The sequence below is a fragment of the Crassostrea angulata genome, chromosome 2 (assembly GCF_025612915.1).
Source record: "Crassostrea angulata isolate pt1a10 chromosome 2, ASM2561291v2, whole genome shotgun sequence".
NCBI lineage: Eukaryota > Metazoa > Mollusca > Bivalvia > Ostreida > Ostreidae > Magallana > Magallana angulata.
Genome location: NC_069112.1, coordinates 50,242,065 through 50,265,837, shown reverse-complemented (window position 1 = coordinate 50,265,837; position 23,773 = coordinate 50,242,065). Strand labels below are relative to the sequence as shown.

The window sequence follows — 23,773 nt, the reverse complement described above, 5'->3', positions numbered from 1 at the left end:
AAATCCAAAAGACATCAGCTGCCAATGGTCTAATGTTATTACATCGGGATCGATAGTCAAAGTAACAAAGTAAAAGCAACATGGAGGCCACATTTGGATCAACCGAGTTTTGGAGAAACGGTCCTCAGCCGGGTGCATTGTACAAATTTCCAGGACATGTAAACACAACACAGGCATCACAGATCGGAGCAGCAAAAAGAACATTGTAAATACTGAAATTCTGTAGTGGTTTTGTAATTTTATATCAGTTGTGCCGTAACCATGAATTTTGCTGATTCATTTTCAGTCATCATAGTCTTACAAAAAGTATCTCATACAAACGACGTTATTTTTCCTTTTTGAGCAAGTACAACATGTTCTATGTTATGCCCAAACAGTTAATCATAAATTATAAATCATGTGATTTATTTAGATAGAGAATTTAAAAGAAATAGTGAATCTGATTAAAATCAGATCCACGATCCGCTCCTTGTTTTTCTATAGTTGCTGCATGAGGATCTGAAGAAACCTCATGGTGAACTTTGTTTTGACCAATGAAATTGTTGATTCCATTATTCAGTTACCTGATTTTGAAGTAATGCCAATACAATCTCTGGATTCCTTGAGGTGTCATGAAATATAAATTAACTTATGTGCTGTCTCTATAGTCTGTCCCAGGATATTTGTGCCGCTTATTTGGCCAATTTTTGATAAAAATACACATACCTGTGATAAAAATGGAATCGAAATCAATGAAAGAGAAAATTTCCAAGATATCTTCATTCACACATTTTCATTTTTCACGCGGAAATTTTCACAGGAACAAAATATGTTTTATTACGGAGATTTATAATGTAGAATGTTTACATCTTTTCTCCAACTGTAAGTCACTTGAATACCTTGTGCAATTTTTAAATGTTATCATCCGGGCTTGCTGCAATACAAAATCCCTGTAGACATCACATTTTTAAGCTGTGTATTGAAACCTGATAAGCTAAAGGGAGCGTTTCAATGGAGAAATCTTGGAAATTTTTCATAATTTTGAATGGACATCATTAGAACCATAAGAACCATACATAAATATCGAGTAATTAAGCTAAATCTGAATCAAGGATATCTTGGGGCAGAGCTCGCTGATACCGAAAGATTCAGGACATGTCAACACTTCGATATAACACTCTGTTTTGTTTGTAACCCGAAATACTGTTTCAAACACTTAATCCGATTGGTTTAAATAACTCAGGAATATTCTTAAATCAAAGTTCACCAGGAGGTGACTTCAAGCAAAGTCCCTCCTGTAGTGACAATAGAAAACAATGAGCCAATCATGGATCTGATTTAAATTGGATTGATGAAATCAAAAAAGGGGGTTAACAATCTTAGTGACTTGTGGGGCAATTACTCTGACATGTTTACTTCATTTTAAAATAATTTATATCTTGTTGTAATGCACTTTCAGATTGGCTAAAATATTATTTTATAATATAGTAATCATAATCATATTTATAATCATAGTAAGACTAACGTCAAAAAACGTAACAATCCGCCTGACGTTACGTTTTAATTTTGTATAATTTTACATCATTTTAAAGGTCAAATGACTGTTTTTATCTACAATGAAGAGTAAAAAAATTAAATTTTAAGCAATGAATTCAATATTTATTAGTTTTATACGATATAAAATGGTTTGAAACAGTTAATGCTTTTTTAGCTCACCGAGACGAAGTCAAGGAGAGCTTATGCTATACCCTCGGCGTCGGCGTCGGCGTCCGGACCTGGTTAAAGTTTTTGTTGCAGGTCCTGTATCTAAGCTATTACTTGTCCTATCTTCACCAAACTTGCATGGATGATGCATCTGGACCTACCTATGGACTTGAAAGACTTGGATGCTGAATCTGGGTCCTAAATTTCAGATGCTGGAGGAGGTTAAGGTTGTTGGACCAGGTTAAAGTTTTTGTTGCAGGTGCCCTTTGATAGCAGTATCTTAGTTACTGCTGGTCTGTTCTTCACCAAACTTGCATGGATGGTGTGCCTTATGATACTGATGCACCAGACAGGCTTGAGTGCTGAATCTGAGCTATAGGTTTCGGATGCTGGAGGAGGTTAAGGTTTTTGGAGCAGGTTAAAGTTTTTGTTGCGGGTACCCATTGATAGCAATATCTAAGTTACTACTGGTCCTAACTTCACCAAACTTGTATGGATGATGCGTCTTATGATACTGATGCACCTGACAAGCTTGAATGCTGAATCTGAGCAATAGGTTTCGGATGCTGGAAGAGGTTAAGGTTTTTAGAGCTGGTTAAAGTTTTTGTTGCAGGTGCCCTCTGATGATTAATCTTAGTTACTACTGGTCCTAACTTCACCAAACTTATATGGATGGTGTGTCTTATGATACTGATGCACCTGACAAGCTTGAATGCTGAATCTGAGCAATAGGTTTCGGATGCTGGAAGAGGTTAAGGTTTTTAGAGCTGGTTAAGTTTTTGTTGCAGGTGCCCTCTGATGATTATATCTTAGTTACTACTTGTCCTAACTTCACCAAACTTGTATGGATGGTGCGTCTTATGATACTGATGCACCTGACAAGCTTGAATGCTGAATCTGAGCAATAGGTTTCGGATGCTGGAGGAGGTTAAGGTTTTAAGAGCTGCTTAGATAAAGTTTTTGAAACAGGTGCCCTCTGATGATGATATCTTAGTTATTACTTGTCCTTACTTCACCAGACTTCCATGGATGGTGTGTCTTATGATACTGATGCACTTGACAGGCTTGAATGCATAGTCTGGTTTCAGATGCTGGATAAAGTTAAGTTTTTAGGAACAGGTCACATGTTTAATAGATGATAGTACTATTTCAAACTTGCATAGTTGATTTAACTGTAATATGAATGAATCGCAGAGGTAGCTTCAGATGCAGAGCTTGATCTCCATTATCAAGGATGCTAAAAAATAAATCTTAGTTATTACTGGTCCTAACTTCACCAAACTTGAATGGATGGTGTGTCTTATGATACAGATGCACCTGACAGGCATGGATGCTGAATCTGAGCCATAGGTTGCGGATGCTGGAGGAAGTTAAGGTTTTAATTGCTAGTGCCCTCTGATGATGATATCTTAGTTATTACTGGTCCAAACTTCACCAAAATTGCATGCATGATGTGTCTTATGATACAAATGCACCTGATGGGCTTGAATGCTGAATCTGAGCCATAGGTTTCGGATGCTGGATGAGGTTTAGTTTTTTGGAACAGGTCACATGTTTTATAGATGATAGCTTGCATAGTTGATTTAACTTTATTATAAATTAAATGCAGAGGTTGCTTCAGAAGCAGAGCCTGATCTCCATTATCAAGGATGCTAAAGAAATCTCCTACTCACTCAAACCAGCTCGATAGATAGATGTGTTTGTTGATAAATGATATAACATGATTCCTATGATAAAGTATTGTATAATATGAAACAATATTGTTTGATATGATACAATATGATATCATATGTTATATTATAAAAAGTTATCCGATACGATATGATATTGTATCAATTTTTTTGATATTTTATGATATGATTATGTATCATGATATTGTTATGTATAGTATTGTATATTATGATACAATATTGTATAATATTATATTGTATTTTTAATTTATTATTTTATCACATGATACAATTACATAAGATATTGCAAAATATTATATTGTATCCTATGATACAATATTGTATATTCTATAATATTGTATCATACAATATTGTATAAATAAATATGATATTGGTTTCAGTAATATAGAATTATATCACATGAAATTGTATTATATGATATTGTAATATTATATAATATTGTATCATACGATATTGTATGATATGATATTGGTTTATATGATATATTATCATATCACATGAAATTGTATTATATGATATTGTAATATATTTTATTGTGTCATATGATGCAATATGTATAATATAATAATGTATTTTATAATATTTTACCATATCACATAATATTGTATCATTTGATAAGATACAATGTTGGAATCAAATTATATTGTATTATATGATATAATATCATATAATGTATCAAATATGTTTCAGTGTCATTCAATACAATATCATTCTATATTATACAATATAATATCATGTTTCAGTGTTATGATGTATTATGTAATATGATATTGTAATATGATACTTTATTGTATTATATTTTATGTTGTTATACCCCTGTAAAACAGTTACTATATAACTCTATAAGAAAAAAAGTCCAGCATTTTGACTGTTGGACTGGAACTGTTAAAATTGACTGTTAAAAAAGACTGTTGACCGGTGACATCACATTCCGCGAAAACGTGTTATTTATTAGAAGGGGTATAACAAAACAGTTGTTGACTGTGTCTCGGGCAACAGTTGATCTGTCGGACCGGCTCGCAAACTGTTGCCCGCGGCCTTCGGCCTTGGGCAACAGTTTGCGAGCCGGTCCGACAGATCAACTGTTGCCCTCGACCCCAGTCAACAACTGTATAATATCGTATTATGTGATCAAATACAATAAGGTATAACACAATACAATGTCATATCATACGTTACAATATCAAATCGCATTATTGTTTATTACGGTATTTTATTTATTATATGATATATATTATATTAGAAATATGACATGATGCAATATTTAATTTTATATCATTGTATTGATTAACATATGAACATATGATTATCATAAAAAAATTTATCAGATGATATACGATATTTTGTCAAAACAGAATCCATGAATATCCAAGATCATAAAGTATGATTTTCATATAAAATGATAAAGGTGGTCTTATGAAGGTGATGTCTCATAAGGGTGATGCTCCGTCTTGGTGAGCTTAGTAATCTATGATTACCTATGTTTATAAACTGCCCCAAACCATTTTATATTGTATAAAACAAATAAATATTGAATTCATTCCTTAAACATTCTTTTTAGAAATTTTTTATTTTGCGCTCAGGTGTTTTATAAAAGGTTAAAATGCTTTTAATTAATATTCAAAATACGACATAGCCTCATTTCTCAGACTCTACAAGTTTGCAATTTTGTTTCAATTGGGCAATTAAAAGTCATTTAAAGCAAAGTTTGTCAAAACCTCAATTTAGAAATACATGTTAAGACCTATTTTTGCATATTTTCAGTAAAATATTGTGGTTAAAGTAAGTCAAAGTATTGTTATAGTTTACCATAAACCTGGCGATCCTTATTCAGACCTGGAAACCTCAAATAATCAAGTGATGCTAATGCAGGAAAATTGTACAAAAATAAACTGTGTAGATAATTTATAAATTGTGCTTAGCTCATCTTTTGGTGGGTTAATTTACTGTAAACTAGCATTGTATGATTTTTTTTGTTGATGGTACATGTGCCTTGTCAATAACTGCTGTTGAGTGAGCACACAAGTTAAATAAAGCACATATTGAAAGTTTTATGATAATTTTTCTGCACACTTGATGATAGTAATTGGTAAGCCTTAAAAAAATAGTGGTCTATGCTAGTAATACATGCTAATGCAATTACATAAGAAACAAAATGAAGCCTTATTTGTTTTGTATTACCTGCTTGAGAGAACATGGCATAGAGGCATAGATCAAACAAGCAAATTAATTTTTTTTTTTTTTATAATTTAAGGTACCGGTACATGCACTAAAATTTATAGTATTGTTTAAGCTAAATTATGTATGTACCAATTTTCTCTATTTACCATTTGTAAAAATCAATTTTGACAACTATAAGATTCAAGAAAATGGTTAATTATGGTTTCTACCTTTAATTAGCCTTAAAATATTGGTTATGTCAGGTAGATATTTGGCCTAGTACTAAAAGATCAAATCAAGGTCAAGGGAAAAGGTCGAGATCATTTTTTGAGTTTAGATATTAAATTTACAGTTAGTATTCATTTTTGTTATGAAATACAATCTCATTAATACAGAAAGGCTTGAGAATTTTAACTTATATGCACTTTTAAATTAATACGTTGGTTATGTCAGATAGATTTGTACTTTATATCTTTTCAGAGCACCTACAGTGACGGGTACGTCTGTACTTGGCCTGTGTTTTGATGGAGGCGTCATTATAGCAGCTGACATGCTGGGATCGTATGGTGCCCTGGCTCGCTACAGGAATCTCTCCCGTGTGATGAAAGTCAATGATTCAGCAGCCATTGGTATAAGTGGAGACTATGCAGATTATCAGTTCATGAAATCTGTCATTGAGCAGAGAGTGTGAGTATAGACCCATAGCAGTAAATGAGCTGAGAGTGTGAGTATAGACCAGTACCAGTGATTGAGCTGAGAGTGTGAGTATAGACCCATACCAGTGATTGAGCTGAGAGTGTGAGTATAGACCAGTACCAGTGATTGAGCTGAGAGTGTGAGTATAGACCCATAGCAGTAAATGAGCTGAGAGTGTGAGTATAGACCAGTACCAGTGATTGAGCATAGACCAGTACCAGTGATTGAGCTGAGAGTGTGAGTATAGACCAGTACCAGTGATTGAGCTGAGAGTGTGAGTATAGACCAGTACCAGTGATTGAGCTGAGAGTGTGAGTATAGACCCATAGCAGTAAATGAGCTGAGAGTGTGAGTATAGACCAGTACCAGTGATTGAGCATAGACCAGTACCAGTGATTGAGCTGAGAGTGTGAGTATAGACCAGTATCAGTGATTGAGCTGAGAGTGTGAGTATAGACCAGTACCAGTGATTGAGCATAGACCAGTACCAGTGATTGAGCTGAGAGTGTGAGTATAGACCAGTACCAGTGATTGAGCTGAGAGTGTGAGTATAGACCCATAGCAGTAAATGAGCTGAGAGTGTGAGTATAGACCAGTATCAGTGATTGAGCTGAGAGTGTGAGTATAGACCAGTACCAGTGATTGAGCTGAGAGTGTGAGTATAGACCAGTACCAGTGATTGAGCTGAGAGTGTGAGTATAGACCCATAGCAGTAAATGAGCTGAGAGTGTGAGTATAGACCAGTATCAGTGATTGAGCTGAGAGTGTGAGTATAGACCAGTACCAGTGATTGAGCATAGACCAGTACCAGTGATTGAGCTGAGAGTGTGAGTATAGACCAGTACCAGTGATTGAGCTGAGAGTGTGAGTATAGACCAGTTACCCATTGCTATCTATGATTGTTACTGGGTAATGGTTCTGTAGTGTCAGTTGGTTGAAAACATCTCAAACACTTTAGTAATCTGTGTACATTGCATGTGTAACACCAGAAAGGGGGAACATTAATTGTGAAATGTGTAATATACCAACTCTTAGTGTTACTTAATGAATTTTTTGTAAAAGTTTGTATCACTAAAGAGAGCCCCTGTGCATTTAGCAGACAAAATGAGTACATGGTTAGGATAATAAAAATTTTAAAATGAGGAATCAAAGGCCCCAGCTAGAGTAAATACATAATTCTGTGTTGTTAGATACATGTAGCATCTAAACTGAAAACATGATGGCAATTAGCAAAAAGATTGGCTTAGAAGCCTCTACTATAATTAGAAGTGCATGACAGCAGTTCTGATGAAGGGATGGAACTCTACAGTGGAAAACACATTTCCCCTCAAATCCCAGACAAGTTCATGATTGGATATCTGATGATGCCGAGCTCATTATTATACATGTAATGACTGAGTAAGGAAGTCTCTACCAGAATTAGGAAATAAAAGTACACGCCGCTTAATTGGCTAAGATATCTGTAAGACACATTAATGATCTTGTATTATAATATGTTCTTATGTTTATAGCATTATAAAGATATTAAAGTGGAAAACAAAACAAAACATTGATGAAATTAACTGATTTGAAACACACTAGCATATGTAGAAAACAATATGTTTGAATACAAGAACAACTTACAGGAAACTATAAATGAGCTTCATTGAAGTACTTGTATAGGTATACATTTATAAATCTTTTCCAGTCAGCTTTGTAAAATTCATGTCTTGATCAATATATTAAGACTGATGATCAGCTTGTCAACATAGATCTTTATAGACACCTCCCAAATGAGGTCAAATATTTAATAGTTATTTTTTTTTTTCAGTATAGATGAGGAGTGTTTAAATGATGGTTTTCAATACACACCTAAGAGTCTGTTTTCTTGGATGACAAGGGTTCTGTACAACAGAAGGTCCAACTTTAATCCTTTATGGAACACATTTATTGTGGGAGGAGTGCAAAATGGAGAACCGTAAGTACATGTAAACAGTTCCAATTGCATCTAATATTTTAAGTAGATATCATTGAATAGTAAACCGAAAATTGTCTAATTAAGAAATAAAGTATGAGTTTTCGTGAATGTTGCAGAATAACCTCCGAGGTCCAGAAATGTTTTGTTTTGAAATTTAAAAGCAGAGGCTTGTATGTGAAATTGACATGGTTTTAAAACTTTTTACAGTTTGAAGTTGTACTTTCATGATCAGTGCGAGACAAATAGGTATTTCTGATCTGATAATTTACTGATGACGTACGTCGTATATTGGAGAATAATGTCCGTGCAATCTCTTTGATCTCAGCAATAACTGTAGTAGAATGAGATATGAAACTTTTTATTAGCTAACCTAATCAATAAGCACAATAGCTGTTTCTTTTGTAAACTTTCAGAATTGTTAAAATAGAGTTTGATTTTTAAAAAAATTGTGAAGATATGGTGGGTGTTTTATAATTATTTTAAAACGTACACCATTGCAACAGAAATGTCAATACATGTATTTAAAAAAGGAATTGTCTAGAAAGAAATCAATTTATAATGTTACAGCGCAAGCATCCTTGATAGTGTAAATTCTAGATTGTTCAAACTATGACCACTTTCCTTTAACTTCTTATCACTTAAGGTTGCTCACTACATTGTGAAATATTTTCTCAAATCAGCAGAAAATTACTTGATTATGATGGATATCATAATGGATAAGAAGTATTTAAGATAAATCAGTGGTTAATGAATCATGCGTGCATGAGACTATCAAAAAGTAAGTAATGTTCAAATTAAATGCCTTAATTATTACTTCTCTAAGCTCTTTAAAGTGGACAAAATTTTTGCAGTTCAGCAATTTAAAGCTTTTTCTTTAATGTAATCAAAGAATTATTTCGGGAGTAAATTTGATGATCATTAATTTTAATTTTTAATTAATTTGAAATCAGTTTGTTTTCCATTAGACCTTATTTAGACTATGAGAAAAATATGGAGCACATACCCACTCTATGAAAGAAAATGCCTTAAAGTTCTAAAAATTGACACTATTTGCAGGTTTTGATACGTATACGTGTGATTGAGTCAACATATTCCAAGTACTGGACATATTTATAGGTTTAAAATCAATGATATGTTAAATATATGTTTTTTTAAATGATTTTAAAAAAAAAATATAAGATTTATTGATATTTTAATTTTTCAGTAGCTTGTCCGACTGTGTATGGGAATTTTACATGCCTTATCCACCCATCTTCTTTATTAATCTCTAGTTTTCATCCCTTCTAGTCTGCAAAATAATACTAGTAAACTGTCCCAACAATTGTAAGTCCTTAGGAGGAGGGGTGAAATATTATAGCCTCCTGTTTTTAGCTCACCTGAACCGAAGGTTCAAGTGAGCTTTTCTGATCACCTGTTGTCCGCCTTCCGTCCGTCCGTCTGTCTGTCTGTCCGTCCGTCTGTAAACTTTTCACATTTTTGACTTCTTCTCTAGAACCACTGAGCCAAATTTAACCAAACTTGGTACAAAGCATCCTTATGAGAAGGGGATTCTAAATTGTTAAAATAAAGGACCAAACCCTTTTTAAAATGGAGATAATTGCAAAACTGCGAAAATTGGGTGGGTGTCTTAAAAAATCTTCTTCGATCCCTGGATCAATACTGGGATCCCAAGAGGGATTCAAAGTTGATTAAAAAAGACAAATTTAACATCGAAATATATGGGGGAAAATGTTTTTAAAAATGTATTCTCAAGGACTACAGTGCTAAAATTAGTGAGATTACTATACAAGTACCCTAAAATAGTGTAGATTCTAAATTGTGAAAACCGTGATCCCCGGACTAATACTACGTATGACTCCAAAATATGTTCAAAGTTTAACATAGACTTATATAATGGGAAAATGTTTTTAAACTCTTCTTTTTAAGAATAACAATGCTACAGTTTGTGAGATTACTATGCAATCATTCTAAGATAGTGCAGATTCTAAATTGTTTAAATAATTTTTTATTAAAAGAAGTATTAAAAAAAAAAAAAATTCATGATAAGTTTATCATAGTTAAATTATCAGGAAATACATGTGTATGTTTATCGACTAGTTTTTTGCTTTTTTTGGAATTTCGATCCCGACATCAATTACTCACATATCGGAATCCAAGTGATCGGGATCAAAGATCATAAATTCAAACAACTTCAAAAAGGTGTGGATCTTAGTTTTTACGAAGTTTTGATTCACAAACACAGTTAGGAAAGATAAAGGAACAAAAGATAAAAAACGGTTATGGAAAAAAAGTAGGAATCATTGATAGGCTTTATCAACTATATATAGACTTTCCATGTTTTTAGCTCACCTGAGCTGAAAGCTCAAGTGAGCTATTCTGATCACATTTTGTCTGTCGTCCGTCTGTCCGTCTGTCTGTCTGTCCGTCTGTCCGTCTGTCCGTCTGTCCGTAAACTTTTCACATTTTCAACATCTTCTCAAGAACTACTTGGCCAATTTCAACCAAACTTGGCACAAATCATCCTTAGGCAAAGGGGATTCAAAGTTGTGAAAATTAAGGGCCACACCCGTTTTCAAGGGGAGATAATTAGAAATTAATGAAAAATTTCGAGAAATTTTCAAAAATCTTCTTCTCAAGAACCAGAAAGCCAGGAAAGCTGAAACTTGTGTGGAAGCATCCTCAGGTAGTGTAGATTCAAAGTTGTGAAATTCATGACCCCCGGGGGTAGGGTGGGGCCACAATGGGGGGTTGAAGTTTTACATAGGAATATATAGAGTAAATCTTTAAAAATCTTCTTCTCAGAAACTAAACAGCCAGGAAAGCTGCAACTTGTGTGGAAGCATCCTCAGGTAGTGTAGATTCAAAGTTGTGAAATTCATGACCCCCGGGGGTAGGGTGGGGCCACAATGGGGGTTGAAGTTTTACATAGGAATATATAGAGTAAATCTTTAAAAATCTTCTTCTCAGAAACTAAACAGCCAGGAAAGCTGAAACTTGTGTGGAAGCATCCTCAGGTAGTGTAGATTCAAAGTTGTGAAAATCATGACCCCTGGGGGTAGGGTGGGGCCACAATGGGGGGTCGAAGTTTTACATAGGTATATATAGAGTAAATCTTTAAAAATCTTCTTCTCAGAAACTAAACAGCCAGGAAAGCTGAAACTTGTGTGGAAGCATCCTCAGGTAGTGTAGATTCAAAGTTGTGAAAATCATGACCCCTGGGTGTAGGATGGGGCCACAATGGGGGGTCGAAGTTTTACATAGGAATATATAGAGTAAATCTTTAAAAATCTTCTTCTCAGAAACTAAACAGCCAGGAAAGCTGAAACTTGTGTGGAAGCATCCTCAGGTAGTGTAGATTCAAAGTTGTGAAATTCATGACCCCCGGGGGTAGGGTGGGGCCACAATGGGGGTTGAAGTTTTACATAGGAATATATAGAGTAAATCTTTAAAAATCTTCTTCTCAGAAACTAAACAGCCAGGAAAGCTGAAACTTGTGTGGAAGCATCCTCAGGTACAGTAGATTCAAAGTTGTGAAAATCATGACCCCTGGGGGTAGGGTGGGGCCACAATGGGGGGTCGAAGTTTTACATAGGAAAATATAGAGTAAATCTTTAAAAATCATCTTCTCAAAAACTAATCAGCCAGGAAAGCTGAAACTTGTGTGGAAGCATCCTCAGGTAGTGTAGATTCAAAGTTGTGAATCATGATCCCTGGGGGTAGGGTGAGGCCACATTGTGGGGGGGGGGGGTGTTAAAATTTTACATAGAAATATATAGAGTAAATCTTTAAAAATCTTCTTCTCAGAAACTATTCAGCCAGGAAAGCTGAAACTTTTGTGGAAACATCCTCAGGCAGTGTAGATTCAAAGTTGTGAATCATGATCCCTGGGGGTAGGGTGGGGCACAATGGGGGGGGGGGGGGGTGAAGTTTTACATAGGAATATATAGAGTAATATTTTAAAATCTTCTTCTCAGAAACTAAACAGCCAGGAAAGCTGAAACTTGTGTGGAAGCATCTTCAGGTAGTGTAGATTCAAGTTGTGAAAATCATGATCCCTGGGGGTAGGGTGAGGCCACATTGGGGGGGGGGGGTGTTAAAGTTTTACATAGGGATATATAGAGCAAATCTTTAAAAATCTTCTTCTTAGAAACGGATCAGCAAGATGATTCTTTATAATTGTTAAGACTTTGGCTCCAGGACAATTCTTCGGCCTCACAAGAAGGTTCAGAGTTTGATGCAGCTAAATATCCCATATATAAACAATTGAAAAGGATCTTTTAGAAAACTGCAATACTCAACATGTGATATGACTATAAAATTGAGGCAGGCAGCTATTTTTTCATTAAAATCTTTTTGTATTACTGTATTGAGTTATTGCCCTTGATTTATTGATTCTTGATTATTTTAATTAATGCATCCACTGTTAACCAATTATTGTGATGATTATTTTTATACAATAATAAATATTCAATGTGTTTAAGTTGTTCTGCATAAGTAGTTTTGGGTTAGGCCGGATTAGTTAGTTTATTTTTGATTTCCAATTTTTAGATACTATGAATTATTTTAGGCTGGCACATATATAGGGACAGTGTCTCTTGCATTACAATGTGCGATTGTTTGGGGTTAAACTTGAACAGTTACAGATAGATTGAGTGTGTGGACACCCATGCTCTATCTAATCTTCGTGTTTTCTAGCCTATGACACAGAGTGTGCGCTCTTTCCTGCCCTGTATCGCTTAAATACAAGTGTGTGGTCATACTTGCTTGTGGTGGATGTGGCGGAGCACTAGTAAATGGTCATCTCTGCTAGAGTTCTGGCCTTTCTAGCGCAAGTGTGCAGCACTCCCTGCTTGCGTTATGTTGAGCTGTTGGCGCAAGTGTGTGGTCATTCCTGCTTGTGTTAACGTTGGTACCTGTTGAGTTGCGTAGGTGTGCGGACATCCCTGCCTGCGTAACGTTGAGTCCCTATACATGTGCAGGAGAGGTAATTAAAGTCTGCTCTTGTAAATATTGGCAGCAATCGGGGCTATCCCAGTTCCAAGGGGGAAAAATCTACATGTATTATTGTACATTGTCCAGATTGTTTTTATTATGACTCCATTAAGCTGACTTTATCATACCTATTGTTCCTCAGGTGAGCGATGTGGCCCATGGGCCTCTTGTTTAGTTTAGTCTATAAGACAGATGATCGATGAGAATGCAAAATCTAACATGCCTAATGTTCTCATCACACCTGCAATATTTTTATTTGATGAAAATTGAAATACAATAACAGATGCCAATAACATCTTTTAATTATTTAACGAATATTTTTCAATTTCTTCAGTGAAATGGGATTTTTTTTTTTACTGCAAATGGGTATTTTAGAGCTTTTAATTCAGTCTCATTTGATGTGTAAAATAACTATGAATAAAAACATGCCAACGATATAAATTTGTTTCTTCTTTTTAAGTATTGTTTATTATATGGCAAAATCTTGAGATATATGAGTTTTACAATATTTATTCAGAGTTCACTTCATAATAAACCCTTTCGAAATAAAATGATACAAGGACTATTGTTCAGGTGAGCGATTTGTGGCCCATGGGCCTCTTGTTTATGATTATTAAAGGATGTTTTCCCTTTTCCCTTAACTCTACAAAAAATAAGATGTATATAATGATGTATATATTGCTCTCATAATTTGTTGTCCTGGTGTGAAGAGACAATTATATAGTGTTTATCCTCATGTTGTCTTCTTTCATCCAGGTTCCTAGGTTATATTGATAAGATTGGAGTGGCCTACAATGACCCCACCATTGCCTCAGGATATGGAGCCTATATTGCAGCAGTAAGTAAATCTTGTGATTGATCATGCAGGAGTCGTGCATACCAAGACAGAAATTTTAAAAAACTGTAACAGTGAGTATGTGTCCTGTATCATGCTCCCATGCAGTATCATTGAGAAGTACAGTTCAGTTTTTTGGCCAATCATCAACTTTTGGTCATTTTTATAAACAGAAAATTTGATAAAAATCAGAATCTTTCTTTCAATAACAAATGAGATTTATTTACCGGTAAATATGTTTTTTAGCTCACCTGAGCTGAAAGCTCAAGTGAGCTATTCTGATCACATTTTGTCCGTCGTCCGTCTGTCCGTCTGTCCGTCTGTCTGTCTGTCCGTCTGTAAACTTTTTACATTTTGAACTTCTTCTCTAAAACCGCTTATCCAATTTCAACCAAATTTGGCATAAAGCATCCTTATGTGAGGGCGAATATAAATTGCAAAAATAAAAGTCCGATCTGTATTCAAAGCGGAGAAAACCTTGAAACTGTAGAAAAAGGGGGGTGCATTTTTAAAAATCTTCTTCTCAAGAACTACTGATTCCAATTCAACGTAGTTTAGCATAAATTATCCTTATGGGAAGGAAAATATAAATTGCAAAAATTAAGTGCTAATTCTGTGTCGGATTTGAGTTATTACGAAAATAATAATAAAGGAAATGGGTGTTTCAATCAGTTTAATAGCTTCGGGTTCGGCATCCGGTAATCCGGCATCCGGTAAAATGGGTAGGCAAGACTTGGTCTGGGCAAAACAAAGATTGGCAGATATTAATCTGCCAATCTCATTAAAATATCAGGATATTTGATGGACTAGTATATTTGTATTCGCTGTAAATATTGCTGCAAAATAATGCGTATTTGGAATTGACGATTGTCGATCTGCCTTGGCTTTTATTTTGCCACGGCCCGGGTTTGCATACCCATTTTACCTAGACTCGTATTCCATACATCTAAAACGAGGTTCTTTGTTTAAAGCAGCCATGACATTATAAGAAAAAGGGTCGATCTGACTATGATGAATTTGCTTGTTGTGCAACAGTTCGCGTATGAAGGGAAATTTTTGAAACATGCAAAATATATCGTTGCCGATTTTGTGAAGTAAATTGAGGCTAAATATTTCAATGCGTTGACAGTTTTCCCACATGACGTTGGTGTTAGCTTGTTCCGATTTTCGTTTCGTTTTCATTATTTCTGCTTGTAACCTGGGAACAATCGTCTGTATTATTTCGTGATTTTTACGTATCAAATCAAACAGAGACCTTGGTAAATCAAACAGTTAACTGTTTACCTGCGCAAATTAAGCAAAATCTGATGTATCAAAAAATAATGAAATACAATTCATTCTACCGGTAATTCGATCGGCATTATCTTTTGCGTAATGGTAGATTAATGCAATAGGTTTTGTTGCGATGCTAGGCATTTTCTCGAGTTTATTCAATTTAAATAAAGTTTGACATTGCTGACGGAAATATGTAGGTATATACATGTATCTATATGATTCATTTCGAAAAAATAAATTGTGTTCTTTATTTGTTATAGTGAATGTTTCTTGTGTTTAATTGTTTTCAATTTCTATTTGCTAACCATATTTGAGTGTTAAGCTTCAAATTATAAGCAAGATACAGAGATTTGCTCACAATTCTATGTTTGTACACATATCTTAAAAACTAAAGATTAAAATAGTAACAAATTTGTCAATATTTATTGAGAAAATTTTCAAAGTCTGTTCGTTCAGAAACCAACTTTAACATCTTATTGTATTGTAAACTTAACATTTTTTCGTCATTATTACTCCTACTGTACATGTGATCCTTCACTGTGTTTGTGTACATTTGTATAAACTGATTTTGAACCTCAAATACCAGTGAACTGGTATTGAGTGAATAAAAGAATATAAAATCTTAGGCCATTCTTTTTTTCCATTTTAAATGCTGAATAGGAAATACCAAGTTAAAAATCATAAGCTGAATGTAATAAACTCATGTGAACAAAATATGAATCAAACCTAGGCGAACTGTGAGCTCTGTATCTTGCTTATAATTCTACAATTGACGCTGAAATTTTGGTTGAACATTAGAAAATCTCTACGAATTAGAGTATGTTAAATACTTGTACAAACAAAATAAAAGAATGATACTGTGAAATCATTAGATTTCGTGGTGGCTCATTTTTCGTGGAATTCTTGGGTACCTCTCATCCACGAAATAACATCCTTCACGAATTGATGAATTAGGGTAATAAAGTCATATTCCCTTTTGTAGATATATATGAAAACACGAAATTACGTCCCCACGAATCTGTAAAATTTAAGTCATCCACGAAAATTGGCCCCCACGAAATTTAATGATTCCACAGTATTCTGTATATATCTACTCTCCCTCTCTTTATACAATAAATAATGTGAAATCTACATCAATTTTGATAGTTTTTCAGACACGAGTAAATAAAAACGACATCTTTAAAACAGTTTCCATATTTCTGACACATTTCTGTTGCGGGGATAAAGTAATTATCGCTATTCCTAAGAATATCACAGCGGAAAATTATCCTGGTTTGTACGCGAAGTAAATAACAGTCATTTAATTATAATGGAGAAGACAAATAAAATTTTTGAATGTTTTTAATTTGAGAAATTGAGCACATTGAGGTACAATTTTCTTCTTCACATCTATACATGTAGGGTTTTTAAAATAAAAAACAATAACTATTATTTTTTTTTAAAACAATAACTAGAAGTACTGAGTAGTTGATGAAAAAAATGTACCTATATGCACTCATATATTTTGATCGCTTTACAAAGTGGGGGGGGGGGGGGGCAGAACGAAAATATAGGGATTTGGAAGTTAACAACTTAACAGTATACCTCTACCAAATGTTTAGTTTTATATCTTGCGTAGAATTTTCTTATTCTGGTAAAAAATAGTATTTCATGAAGGTACAAAGTAAAAGATTACATGTATACAAAAAAAAGTGTAAAATTCGAATACTTTACAATATTTATTTTTTGTTTTTCTACCGAGGGACCATATGGCACAATATCTTTTGAACGCCCATTGTTGCTCAGGTGAGCGATGTGGCCCCATGGGCCTCTTGTTTTAGCCTTTTGACACTCAAAAAATATTTTCTTTACTGTAGCCTCTGTTACGTGATGCCTTTGAGGCCAATCCAAAAATGTCTCTGGCAGAGGCTGAGAAGAAGATAGACGAATGTATGAAGGTCTTATACTACAGGGATGCCAGGTCCCTGAATAAGGTAATGTATGAACCCTTTCTTAGTTACAGAGGTGTTTGACATGTCAACTCTCTTGATAAGAAGGCAAGCAGAAACTAATTTTTTAGATCACAAATAGAGACATATAGTGAACATATATTTTTTTGGTCACTTGAGTCCTTCAAGTAACCTATTGCTGTTGGTCTATGGTACTCAGGTGACCGTCAAGAGCCATGGGCCTCTTGTTTGTTTTGCTCTACACTATAATTCTTATGTAAACCTTTTGTTCTGAAAATATATTTTCTCTATTGTAGTATGAAGTGGCCATAGTAACAAAAGATGGTACCATGATAAAATCCCCCATTGTATCAGAGACTAACTGGGAGGTAGCCCACATGATTAAGTAAGTTTTCCGTGTCTGTGGTTGTAATCAGCAAAGACTGTTACTATACATGTAGGTCATAAACACATGAATCTATATTTGTCTTGTTATTCAGCTGCTTGAATATTGCTACAAAGAAATGCTTTTTTATTGAATTATTTTGTCCCTTTTTCTTTTTTTTAAAATTGTATTAGTTTTGATACAGTTGTTGGCTAAATTTGTTTAAAATTCTCAATACAATGCATGACAAGTTATACAGTGTAAAGTTACTTTGATATGCCTAACTATTTATTGCAGATGCTTGAAATTTTAACACACTATTTGTTTAGGCATGCCATATCGTGGGATATATTTTTGTACCAAGCGGATGTCAACTTCCTGTAAAATGATGACTATTTATTTTTAGCCTTAATTTTCGAACAAATTTTCATCAAAGATTTCTCAGCAATCATTTATCGCAGATGCTTGAAAATTTTAACAAACTATTTGTTTAGGCATGCCATATTGTGGGATTTATTTTTGTATCAATTGGATGCCAGTTTCCTGTTAAATGTCAACTTTGCTTATTTTGCATATTCACATCAGAGCGGGGGTATCACTAGTGAGCATTTGCTCACATATATCTTGTTTATCAACACTATATCATAAAAACTATTGATACATGTTCTCTGCTTTTGTTCTTTGTGATGAAGGGCTGTAATGTTTAGACGATTGGAAAATAGACTGGGGTATTGGGCTCCTATTTTTACTTTCATAATATTCTCCATGCAATAATTATTCAATCTGTACATGAGGCAAAAAAAAAAGGTCTCTCTTTCCCTAATGATTCCAGTTGTATAGGAAGAATATGCTACATATATCATACTTACTTTGAATTGTTTACAGAATTATAAGTTGCAGTTCTGCTTTCATTAGTGATTTATTACATTTAGAAGGCCTTAGTTCTATTTGTTCTGATGAATGTTGAGTGCTGCCTTATCAGATTTATTGCTCTCTCTCTCTCTCTCTCTCTCTCTCTCAAAATTCTTCAATTTTGTAGTGAGAGCACGGTCGAGATAAATATTTAGCAAATCTAAATGGTTAAGAGCAATTAATATTTTTAATGCATTAATGCTCTATTTATTATATGCTTACACTTATTGGTTTGTTTTTTCAGGGGCTATGAATAACACAGAAGAGGTGGGCTGTGACAGTGAACTGTTTGTGTATCAAATTGTGTATCAAGTTGTGTACACTTATCATCTACTCATAGACTGTGTGATAAATATCTTCAATATTCCATCCCAGAAAAGCATCATTTGATCTGAAATAGAATAAAGATAAAATCACAAGGAAGTTTTAGTGTTCTGTTTTTTCCTCTCCTTCTGATACTGATAGATTGGGTCTAAGGACTTGACGGAAGGAGGAAGAGTTGCCTGAGTTAGAAAACCTCTTTACATGTAACACTTCATGTACGAATAGCATAGAAGCGGATTAGCTTATTAGTACAAGTATCTGTGTTTTTCCTTGAAATAAACCGGATAACTCTGAAAGCAGTTCAGTACCAGCCAGTGACCGACCTAAGGTCCTGTGTGTGTTACAGATTATATCGGATATATGTACATGAACACCTCATCTGTTGATAAGAGCATACTCACATTCTAGAGTTTAATTTGCTCTTTTATTTTGAGAAAAGTCAAATTTCCACATAGTGTGTTGTTATTTTCTAGTATTCTACTACATCAGATTTCATTTGAAAATTAATTAATGAATTTAAAGGAAAGAAGATATCAGATTCTCCTGCACTTAAATTTTTAGACTACCATAAAAGTAACGTTTGTAACGTTTCATGTATCAAATGCATTAAAGACGCTCCCCCCAAATTCCGCATATGGAGCATACAGTAAATATAGCAGAGTGTTCCTGATCATATTATAATTAATAACGGATGGTTGTTTACACCAGACGGTTAAATTATTCAAAATTTAGTTCAGAAAATACAGTACTGTATATTGTTGGATCTTTTCGTACATTCGTTTCTACAACTTTTTACTCGAACCGCATCGTTATGAAGTCCCATAAGAGCTTCATTTGTATTCTGCAGTCTATCGCAAATGAGAAGAGCCATCTCAAAGCGCGAACATATTCGATTCTTAGTATAAAAAAAAGGGGGGGGTACTTTGCATACTTTCACATGGACAGCTTGTATGTTTACTGGTGAATTATAACCTGTTGACTGTGTGTGTGTATGTCGTATAACATATCTAAGTAGACAGATCAAACACTCAGTGCATGAGACAATGGACCGACTTGTACTATTTGATGCTTCTGATCTTGGTTAAGACCTTCACCCTCGCCTTTAGTTTGAAGTTTTTCCCATTCATCATATATCAAAGACGAAAGATTAAAAAAAGGATAAAACAAATAATATATGTTTTTATTTTTTTTGAAATTATATTTTCGCATTTACTTTTTAGTTTTCTATGGAAACGAAGAAAATAAATGAAATACTCGATTGATGTTAATGTATATAATTTACATATTGCAAAAGTAGATTACCCTCCCCCCTCCCCCCACGCATATTCGTATATTCATATCAGACAAACTTGGAGTAAAATACGAAGGACGATTTGTGAAACATAGAAGTTAGACTATTATATTTGACTATAGCATTAAGGGACAAGGAAGTCGGCATTTTGAAAGAACTGGCCACTCCACTTATTGGACAATATTTAAACTTATAATGAACCATTGAAGAAACATTAAAAGTTTTAAGATATGATGCACACTGTTCCTACCTCACTCCAAGGATTAAGAATGGAGATCGGCAAAGGTGCGTTTACACGTACTGATGTTTTAATACACCCCCCCCCCCCATTAACACACTTTTGTTACACCTTACATAAATCTGCATAGATTGTTTGAAACCAGTTTTTCGTGGACTTCAGTCGTTTTTGGGCCGAATTCTCCTCTAGTGTTTCTGTATTTATTGACTTTCGCTAAAAGCAGACAGAGGCCATATATAACGTTGACAGAGAGAGCTCTCTACCGTAAGTGCGAGCAGCATACATAGCAAAATGCCAGAAATCAGAATCCCATATATCAATCGCCATTTAAATCCGATATTAAATAGTCTTCTCTCTGTATTTCGAGACATTTCGCTCTCTGCTTTGGACAGGCTCTGTCTCTAGAGTTGTCCGGTATGGCGACAGTCGCGGCTCCAATGCTTCTCTCCGTCCTCTTGATCGGGGCAGTGTACGCCAATCCAGAAAACTCGCAGGCACGGAAGTCTTTTAAGGGGTACGTTTATGCTGTAACCAAAACACACTTTACACCTGAAAATATGATTGCATTCTTTTTTGTTTTATCGTAAATCTGTAACTCATGTGTGCAACTGGAAGTAATGTAGTTTTTGATAACGATAAGATTCGTTTTGTAGTTATCAAGTCCTTTCTGTGCGGGCTGAGAATGAGATGCAGATAGAGTACCTTAATTTGCTGCAGCAAGGACCGGAGGTAGGTGTGCATTACTCTCGGATACCTCGGTACTTCCGGTTACAGACATTTCAAATACACTCAAATTTAACCATGTTTAATTTTTTCAGATTGATTTTTTCCAAATCCCCTCCCTGGTACAAAGAACTGATATATTGGTTCCTCCCACTAAGTTAAAGGAGATAAAAAAGTCGCTCAGAAAGATGAGGATGCCCTATGAGGTCATCAATCAGGACATTGAGACGTAAGGCAAACTTAACTACTACAACCCCAGGATTTAAAAAAGAAGTGTTTTATCTTATATAAAGATGCAACTTGGTGTGTCCGTTTTAGATATAAAGTATGTTTAATGCACGCATGATATTAAAAGTTTCTAATGGTTTAATTGTCCACATTTCAATATTACATGTAGAACCATTGAAAGGGAGCGCCAACAAATAAGAGGAAAAGCCGCAAACGACATATGGACCAATTATCTCATGTGGGAGAATGTAAGATGATTTGCGATTAGAACCTATGTGCTCCGTTATAATGCATCATACAATATAAAGTACCAAATATTGTTACACTTTTGATTTGCAATTATATAGTAAATACCCGTACTTTTTTGCAAAGAAGATAGTTCTGCGTCGTAATAGTAACTGTGAGCTGACATTTAGTCTAATCATCTTATTTTTGGGGTTTTTTTTTAGTTTGAACTTTGGCTACAAGAAAGAAGTCAAAGCTACTCAAATATGATACAGTTAAAGAGCATTGGGAAATCCCGGGAGGGCAAAGACATTTGGCAGGTCAAGGTCTGTGGTTTTGGTTTTCTGATATGTTCTACTTGTACGTACGGTTCTATCTTAATTACTAAGAAGAAATATTCAGTTTTATCAAAGTTCTGATTAATATTTCATCACAGGTTGCTGCCAACGTGAACGATGCCAAGAAGCCGGCCATGTACGTGGAGTGTCTGGCCCACGCCCGAGAATGGATCACGGGGTCGGTGTGTCTCGGCTCCATCGACATCGTGAGTATCTGGCAGAACCAAGAAAGTCTGTTAGTTAAGTTAGGAGGAATATGATATTGCACTGATCGTGACAACTGCTTGTTTCTGTCTACAGTTGACGACTAACTACGGAAAGAGCGGTTCTCTGGGAGATCAGGCCACGCTAATGCTGAACAAGTTTGACTGGTACTTTATCCCTATGATGAATCCTGACGGATACAACTTCACCAAAGTTAACGTAAGCTGGCGTTTGTTAAACTGAGAATTAACATGACTTTTTTTTAATTGTTAAGTTAGGTATTTAAGCCAATTATCAATCTCTTTTCACAGCGACTTTGGCGGAAAAACAGAAAGTCGAATGTCGTCTCGAGCTGTCCGGGTGTGGATCTCAACAGGAACTTTGCAGCCGACTGGGGCGGTAAGTACTTATATTTAATAAAATTTTAAAATAACAGACTATAAAGAATTTGTATGAGCAACAGATAGTCAATCATGGTCTGTGTGTGTATTCTAGGAGCGGGATCTTCGAGCAACTGGTGCTCTGACACATACCGAGGAGACAGTGCGAATTCCGAACCCGAGGCGCAAGCTGTGATCGCCGCCGTGGCGGAGGCTGGTGACGTCAGATCCTACCTGTCCATCCACTCCTACTCCCAGCTCCTACTGGTGCCGCACGCCTACGCCGCTATAAAGGCCCCGGATTACAATGAACTGGTAAACGCTCCTTCTGTTGAACCATTATACAGTATACTTCAATAGAAACTTTTTTATGAAATGATGAGCTCGAGGCTTTAGTCAATATAATTTCAGTAGCAAATATATATACATTATTGTATTTTTTTTATTTTAGAAAAATGTCGGCGATATTGCAATGCTAGCATTGAGACAGGTCAACGGAGTCAATTTTCAAGTCGGCCACGGTCCAGAAATTCTCTGTAAGTTACATGTACTTTAAATTTGTAGCACTTAAAAACTAAAACCCCTTTTATTTTTATATTATTATTTATATTGTGTGCATTGTTGAGAAAATAAATTGTCAGAACCACACGATGACAATGTTTAATTAATTTATTTTACAGATGCCGCATCTGGAGGTGCCTTTGACTACTTCAAGTTGAACGGTGTCAAATATAGTTACGTGTACGAGTTACGTCCCTCCAGCGGTTCCGGAACTGACGGATTCATACTTCCGGCCTCACAGATAGACCCCAGCATCTGGGAGACGTTTGCCTCGTTTTTCAGTTTTGCCGATCAAATACCGGCATAATTCATATGTATCTTAAATCAGCGGAAAATTGACAAAAGGACAACTTAAACTGTTTAGATTAGTAAATCATGTTATACAAAGAAATAAAGACATAAAACTTTTCCTCTTTTTATCTACGTTCAACCTAAGGTTCTTTTATATTCTTATTGGCATTACCAACATTTTTAGGTCACCCGAGTCACTCAGGTGACCTATTGCAGTTGGTCTTCGTCCGTCATCGTGCGTTAACAATTTTACATTTTTAAAGGGGCATGGTCACGATTTTGGTCGAATTCAATTTTACTATTTTTATTATTTACAATGCTTAAGAGATGTATTTCTAATGATCAAGTGAAATTTGAGAGTCGGTCGTGGAGTGATGAGCAAGATACAAAGCTCACAATTCTTTGTTATATAAACAAGGCTCGTGCCCTATTTTTGTTTACATATATAGGTCCAAT

At 35.0% G+C, this 23,773-nt stretch overlaps 1 protein-coding gene across 1 annotated transcript; it reads left to right on the top strand.

Moving 5' to 3' along the window:
- Positions 1 to 44: 44 nt before the first annotated feature.
- Positions 45 to 23,435, top strand: LOC128171681 (carboxypeptidase A2-like). Its single transcript, XM_052837455.1, has 17 exons — positions 45 to 205; positions 6,015 to 6,221; positions 8,041 to 8,187; positions 13,936 to 14,017; positions 17,146 to 17,262; positions 17,535 to 17,623; positions 20,735 to 20,881; positions 21,021 to 21,096; positions 21,186 to 21,319; positions 21,488 to 21,566; positions 21,768 to 21,869; positions 21,980 to 22,087; positions 22,182 to 22,304; positions 22,397 to 22,484; positions 22,581 to 22,780; positions 22,917 to 23,001; positions 23,146 to 23,435. Exons 1-17 carry the CDS (start codon positions 81 to 83, stop codon positions 23,331 to 23,333), a joined length of 2,097 nt encoding a protein of 698 aa, XP_052693415.1. The 5' UTR covers positions 45 to 80; the 3' UTR covers positions 23,334 to 23,435.
- The last annotated feature ends 338 nt before the right edge of the window (positions 23,436 to 23,773 follow it).